This window comes from Cnephaeus nilssonii (genome assembly GCF_951640355.1).
Source record: "Cnephaeus nilssonii genome assembly, chromosome: 24".
Lineage (NCBI taxonomy): Eukaryota > Metazoa > Chordata > Mammalia > Chiroptera > Vespertilionidae > Cnephaeus > Cnephaeus nilssonii.
Window position 1 is genome coordinate 6454382 of NC_137095.1, and position 7828 is coordinate 6462209.

The 7828-nt window shown below is 45.6% G+C and overlaps 1 protein-coding gene across 1 annotated transcript in view; it reads right to left on the reverse strand.

Moving 5' to 3' along the window:
- The window catches only part of SEC11A (SEC11 homolog A, signal peptidase complex subunit), a 31006-nt gene extending 25525 nt beyond the window's left edge, over window positions 1-5481 (reverse strand). Inside the window, exon 1 of the mRNA XM_079764176.1 lies at window positions 5104-5481. Within this exon, the coding sequence (XP_079620302.1) occupies window positions 5104-5154 (51 nt within the window). The 5' untranslated portion in view covers window positions 5155-5481. The remainder of the gene's footprint in view (window positions 1-5103) is intronic.
- Window positions 5482-7828: the final 2347 nt, after the last annotated feature.

Genomic DNA, 7828 nt, shown 5'->3' on the forward strand with positions numbered 1-7828 from the left:
CTGGGTTCGATTCCGGTCAAGGGCATGTACCTTGGTTGCAGGCACATGGATGTTTGAGGCAGCTGATAGATGTTTCTCTCTCATCGATGTTTCTGACTCTCTATCCCTCTCCCTTCCTCTCTGTAAAAAATCAATAAAATATATTTAAAAAAATTATATTTTGGAGAAAAAAAAGAGGTCTCTAGATGCTGAGTAGATAAAGGATTGACTTCAGTTTTGTACTTTGCCAACTTGGCTAACAAAGGTTGAACTAGGTTTCCCTAATCCCCTTCCCTGGTCTGGGTTGGTTGGCCAAAAGGAGTAATCTGCCCAAGATCTGGAAAGTGAAAAGGGAACCAACTGCTATTTTGTTGAAGTTAACTGTGGTTAGAGGTGGTAAGAGACCTCATTAAGGGCCTGGCAGAATCCAACTTGTCATCACTCTCCCCTCCCCCATGTCCAGCGCATCTGACTAATAGAGACCAGTGTAGACGCAACACAGCCTTATGCTTCATCTACTCCCCTTTGGTGTGGTCCCACTCCATCAGGAAGATTTGAAATGCTGCCCAATTCCACGGCAAGCATGGATTTGTCTACCCATAACAGTGCTTCGGAAGAGGTAGTTAGTGATATTTTTCTTTTTTTTTTTTAATATATATTTTATTGATTTTTTACAGAGAGGAAGAGAGAGGGATAGAGAGTTAGAAACATCGATGAGCGAGAAACATCGATCAGCTTCCTCTTGTACACCCCCCACTGGGGATGTGCCCGCAACCAAGGTACATGCCCTTGACCGGAATCAAACCTGGGACCCTTGAGTCCGCAGGCCGACGCTCTATCCACTGAGCCAAACCGGTTTCGGCATTTAGTGATATTTTTCTGATTCTCCACCTCTCAGTTTGAGACTCTTACTTATTGAGCTTCTCCCACAATTGTATAAGATCTTAGTCCTATAATAAATCCCTTAATTCCCCAATATTTATAGTGGTTCTGCTTCCCAGACCAAACCCTGACCCATAAACCATGTTTCCCAGACAACACTTCCTGCCCCTGTGGGCATCTTCTGTTTGGATACTCTAGCTCACCTCCTTCCTTCAAGTCCGAAAAGAGAACTTTTGGGAGAGGTTATAATCACCATTTCTGCTTACGTGGAGCTCATCTTCAGTGTTGTAGGTCTGTGCCATCTAGCCATGGAAATGAATAATCATGCTTGTCTCTATGACCATGGAGAGGATATGATGAAGAAAAAAAACTGCCAAAAACCTGCCGAAACGGGTTTGGCTCAGTGGATAGAGCGTCAGCCTGTGGACTTAAAGGTCCCAGGTTCCATTCCGGTCAAGGGCACATATCTTGGTTGCGGGCACATCCCCAGTAGGGAGTGTGCAGGAGGCAGCTGATGGATGTTTCTCTCTCATCGATGTTTCTAACTATCTCTCTCCCTTCCTCTCTGTAAAAAATCAATAAAATATATTAAAAACAAAAAACAAAAAACTAACTAAAAAATATGACACGTTGGCTCTGGCTGGGTAGCTCAGTTGGTTGGAGTGCTGTCCCATTCACCACAAAGGTGGCAGGTTCAATTCTCGATCAGGTATGTACAGGAGGCAACGGATCGGTTTCTCTCTCTTCCTCCCTCTCCAAACTCAATTTATGTATATATATATATATATATATATATATATATATATATATATATATGTGTGTGTGTGTGTGTATACACCAGGCGTCCTCAAACTACGGCCCGCGGGCCACATGCGGGTATTTTTGCCCTTTTGTTTTTTTACTTCAAAATAAGATATGTGCAGTGTGCACAGGAATTTGTTCATAGTTTTTTTTAAACTATAGTCCGGCCCTCCAACGGTCTGAGGGACAGTGAACTGGCCCCCTGTTTAAAAAGTTTGAGGACCGCTGATATATACACACATATCTTGAATGAGGATTTTAAAAATTAGTATAATTAAATTACATTAAAAATAAAGGTAATACTCTAAATTCATGAGTTCCTAATTATTTCACTGCATTTTATTATTACTCTTTGTTCTTGAGGCCATACTTTTTTCTCTATTTTATCCAAAGGTGGAAATTACAGTTGCATGCTACCACATCTCTTCCTAATTCCACATTCAATGATGTCATGTTAGTAGCTTGAAATTAGCCCTGTTAGGAGTATTTACACCACAGAAATAGGCAAACTCTACAAATCAGGATTTCATAGATTAAGGGAAGTTTCAGGAAAATGGTGATCAGAAAGAATGCAAGGGGAGTTCTAAAGATAGTTAAATACACAAGGTTTGAATAGAACAATGTTCATAGAGACATTGATACAAAACAGGTAGGAAAGGTACACTGGAACGAGACTGAAACAGTGAGAAACAGCAGGCTGTAAAATGACTGGGACTTACAGCAAAGGCCTTTCTAAGACAATGGGGAGCTACTGAAGGTTTGAGGCAATAGTGTATAGGATGCAGTGAAGGTAATGAAACACTTTATTTTTGAAAACTGTGAAGCAGACCCTAAAAAATTATCCTATATAATAAAAGCCTAATATGCTAAGTGTCTGGTTGTCCGGTCATCTGTTCAACCAATCCAAGCATAATATGCTAATGATATGCTAAGGCCACTCAACTGCTCGCTATGATGTGCACTGACCACCAGGGGGGCAGATGCTCCAACCAGTAGGTTAGCTTGCTGCTGGGGTTCGGCCGATCGATCAGGACTGAGCGAGACCGGGACTGAGCGAGAAGGGCTAGACATGACCTGGAGCCCTCCCACAGCCCCTCCCCGGCTGGCCAACCTCCCACATCCCTCCCCGCCCTGATCATGCACTGGTGGGGTCCCTTGGCCTGTCCTGTGCCTTCTCACAATCTGGGACCCCTCAGGGGATGTTGGAGAGCCAGTTTCGGCCCGATCCCATAGGCCAGGCCGAGGGACCCCACTGGTGCACGAATTCATGCACCGGGCCTCTAGTATTACATAAAATAAACAAGTCTTGAATGAGTAAGGTATTCAAAATCAATTACAACTCAAAGCTCAAAAGAATACATACTCTGTAATTCCATTTATATAAAATGCAAACCCATCTATACCGACGAAAAGCAAATCCGTGGTTGCCAAGTGCTAGAGGAGAGACGAACTACAAAGGGGAACAGGGATCTTGTATGGGATAGAATGCTCTATTATCTTGATTGTGATGGGTGTATGTAGCTGTAGGAACTTATCAAATAATACACTCAAATGGATGGGTTCATTGTACTCAAGTATTCCTCTATGAACCTAAGGGGAAAAAACACAGCTATAATTCAAACATATTAACCAGACATTTGATATGTATTTAGATGTAAATGAAAAAGTTATGCAATGACAGCAATTTTAGAGAAGCAAAAACCAAACTTATAGTTTCCTCTTTTCATGTGATGAGCTCAGTATCTATAAACACTATCAATTCTTTTTCCCAGAAGTTATGTACAGGCAAAACCTCATTTCATTATTTTCCCTCACCCCATTCCCACACAATCCAATTCCTCCCATTTTCTCCTCACCACCACTGGGAGAGTGTTCATTTTCTTAATCTCAGTAATGGGAAGAAGATTACCTACCTCATATGCATATGTAACACTTTACACATAGCAAAATAGCCTTAACTATTTTCTACACATTTATGCTCATTGAAGGCAGAGTCTGTTATGTATCTCTGCATTTCGCTCACTGTATTTAGCATAAGGTACAATAAGTAGTAGCCCCCAAATAAGTACTTCTTCAGAGAAATGTCTGTAGTACCCAGAAATTCAGATATGGATGGAAAAGACAACACCATACAACATAAGGGAGAATCTGAAGAGTTATCTTCAAGACATAAATGTTCTGTGCAATTTGAAAAGAATGATCAATTATGACCGAAGGAATTAAGAAGCATATCTAAGAGAAGGTGACACTGAGCTAGCTAAAATATGAAGGGGACTAAGAGGAGGTTGCATATCTACTTCCCTAATCGGTATTTTATAAAGACTGCAAAATACAAGGCCAAGAGAAAAATCTTTAATAGTGACATCAGGATAATTCTTTTTAAAAAAAATATATTTTATTGATTTTTTACAGAGAGGAAGGGAAAGGGATAGAAAGCCAGAAACATCGATCAGCTGCCTCCTGCACACTGCCTAGTGGGGATGTGCCCGCAACCAAGGTACATGCGCCCGACCAGAATCGAACCCGGGACCCTTGAGTCCACAGGCCGACGCTCCATCCACTGAGCCAAACCGGTTAGGGCAGGATAATTCTTAATCGTCAAATACTGTAAAAAGGCCCGAGGCAAGAAAACTAGGCTCTACAGACGGACACTGGGTGCAGAAGATGAAAAGGAGCAACTTTTCCTAACGACTGCATAATCACGACAGCATTCCCAATACCATCTGACATACGATCTAGAAGCTCAAGAGACGGAGTAAGATTTAAGGACAAAATGAGGAGATCTGAACATCAAGATCCCTGTGCCACTAATATTGGGCGCGATGGTACACCCGAGGATTCCGAGGGCTGCCACCTTCATGCTAAATGGACTCGAGGGCAAGTATAGTAACTGTTCCAACTTCCAAGTCAGACGTGTTCCAAGGAAAAGTCAGTGCAGGCCACTGGGGCCAACAAGTACCAGAAGGGTTGTGACCTGCTGAAAGAAGCAAAGCGGCTTTTGTGGGGCCCACGACTGCCTTTCCGAACACCCCGGCAGCAGGGAACTGCTAAATCTAGCCTCTGGATGGCATGGGAGTCGCTGCGATGGGAGAAACCCCGGGTTTGCCGCCTTACGCGATGAGCAACCCCAACTCCCACTTTACAAAGCGCCCTCGGGTTTCCATTCGCTCCTCAGCCTCACTGGGAGGAATGGAAGGTGAAGACCGTCTTCCCGCGCCACCCCCAGCAAGCCCCGAATTAACTAGGAGCTAATAATAAATAATAATAATAATAATAATAGGGGGGTGAACCAAGCGACCTCTGGCCACAGACTCCACAAAGAGATGGTCCAGGCATCAGCCCGGCTCAGGGGCTCAGGGGCCCAGAGGCCCGCAGGACCCGCAGTGGCAGCGTCGAAGGGACGAGAGGAGCCCAGGGGAAAAAGCGGGCGGCCAACCTCACCTGCCGCTTGTTCATCCGCCGCACATCGTCCAAAAAATCTAGAGACAGCATGGCGAGGAGGGGCCGGCGACGAGGACACCGGCAGAAGAGAGGCGCGAAGTGACCGGCGGGCGGAACGACCGACGCCGGGCTGAGCTCGCGCTGGAAAGGACCCGCGGCGCCCTCACTTCCGCTTCCGGGGCGGCAACAGGCGCAGCCCGCCCCCTTCGCCGCTCAGAGTGGACAAAAACGGGCTGGCGACCTGCCTGATCCAGCCCTTCCGGCCTGGCCTCGCTGTCGGAGGGCTGTCCCACTCCGGACCTCACCGGCTGAGAACCGACCGGGGCCCGCTGCCGCGCTCGGCCTCGCGGCCCGTCGCGGAGGCTTCGACCCGAGGTTAGAAGGGAAGCCGCCTTGCAACTTCCGGGGGGGCGGGCTCTCGTGCTGGTCTGGCCAATGGGAAGCCGCGTCTCCGGCGGCTGAGGGCAGAAGCGGCCCCTGAGTGGCCGGAGCGGTGAAGCCCCTGCCGCGGGTCCGGGTGTGGCACTAGACGTGTAGCCCCGCGGTGCGGTCTCCAGTGGGGCGTGTTTCCGGAAAACTGACAGCTGAGATGGTTTCAATGAGTGCTTTTCCCGTAAAGGTGGAGGATGCGGGAGACTTTGAAAGCACACCTGAATCTCTCAAATTTAAGAAACTCTTGGTTGGAGAGAAAACAACCCTGTCGATTAGAAAGGAACCAAACCGTGTAACAGTGTGATGAGAAAGCCAGTCGTGCGGTTAATCAGGAAGTCTCTTTCTCCCTGAACTTGACTTCGATAATGGTATCTGACTACCTCCTTGAACTCTACCTCCTGCACCTTGATGTGACCCTTCTCTCGCTGCCTTCTGTCACGCTGCACTATCAACAGCCTTTGCTTTGAGTAGCTGAAGCTCCTAATAGGCATCTAGGGCAAGAAGGACCAGAGCTGGTCTCTTGCTAGTATTTCTACCTTTTTTGAAAATACTGTTTGTAGAAAAAAGAAAAGAAAGAAAGAAAATACTGTTGTCTCACACTGGGGGACAGGGCCCTTCTTACCTTTTCACCCCCAGCATCTTACAGGAAAGAAACATTCAAAAAATTGTCAAATGAGCCCTGGCCGGCTTGGCTCAGTGGATAGAGCCTCAGCCTGCGGACCCAAGGGACCCAGGTTCGATTCCAGCTGAGGGCACATGCCTGGGTTGCGGGCTTGATCCCCAGTGCGGGTGTGTGTGTGTGTGTGTGTGTGTGTGTGTGCAGGAGGCAGCCCATCAATGATTCTCTCTCATCATTGATGTTTCTATCGCTCTCTCCTTCTCCCTTCCTCTCTGAAATCAATAAAGAAATATATTTTTAAAAAATTGTCAAATGAATGAATGGAGGTCTTAAAACCTAGAAAGCCCAACCCTCCCGGACAGATGCAACCAGCAAGACTCTAAGGATGGGATTATCCTCACTCAGCTCAATGAGGATGGTGGCCCGGCAGTGCTGGCTCAAGGCTGAAAGAGGATTTATCACATTAAAAATCGGAAGTTATAGCCCTAGTCCTAGAGAGCTTTCAGTATAATTTGCAGCAAGAAAAAAAAAAGTATCATGAAAAGAGATAAGTTAAGGTATAACTGCTAGCCTCTACATTCCATAGAAACACAGAGAAGAAAAAGTATATTCCCGGCATGGCCTTAGTCAAAGCAGACTTCTGAGGGAAGCTGGGCCCCAGTTGGGCCAGCTTTGCATTATAAAAGAGGAAGCATAATGTCAAGCACAGATTAGAAATAGGGTTAGGTGTTGGGAGGTGGCGAACACTCAGGCTTCCTTTCTGGGAGCTTATAGTCTTGAGGGCAGACTGAGTGAGAAATAATTGGAGTGAAAAGAATGCATTAGGAAGGACTAGGACTGGGAGGGATTAATATAAACTGGGTAGATCTGGAGCGGCTTAAGGAGGTTTCCCTGTAGTGCTGGGGAGGAAACACTCACTCTTATGAAAATAATTCAGATATTTAGGACAGGTGATCCCAGACTAGATAAAGACATAAAGCCAAAGGAATTACATTTTCCAAATGTGGGACTCTGACATGCTATTTTCTCTGCCCACTGTGCTGCCAATTTTCCCAACACATAAGTCTTTTTGGGCTCCATCAATCACAATGGCATGTCTGGTATTTTCCTTCATATATAGACTGCTGGCCCGCCTAAAGGAGGCACCTTATTATAGAGATTAAGTCAGACCCACTTGACTTTGAATCACAGATCAACCACTCACTAGCTGTGTGATCTTGGGCCAATCAGTTAACTCTTTTTTATCCTCAGTTTTCTGGTGTGTAAAGTGGGAATAAAAAAATCATTTATATCATTTGAAGATTAAACAAGATAGTACACATTAATACAGCTGTTGACACAATGGATGACAAATGGTGAGTGTATGAGAAATGTTAGTAGTTATTATTAAAACAAGAAGTGGGTGCAAACTGATGTCCAAATGATCAGGGCTAAGAAAGTCTGTCTGTCATGATAGTTGAGCCCTGGCTAATCATTTCTGTACAAATTAAGGGTGTCTACCAGCAGAAGCAAAGTTGACTCCATGTTTTAAAAGGTTCCTCAAAATAACCAGGATCTCACCAGTTTCTCCTTGTCCTTCTGAATGAAGGAAGCAGTGGGTGGGAGGAGAAGGTCCCCTATGACCCTGCTGGGAAAGGAAGTGGCCCAGGTATATTAGGGCAAGCCACATTGGAA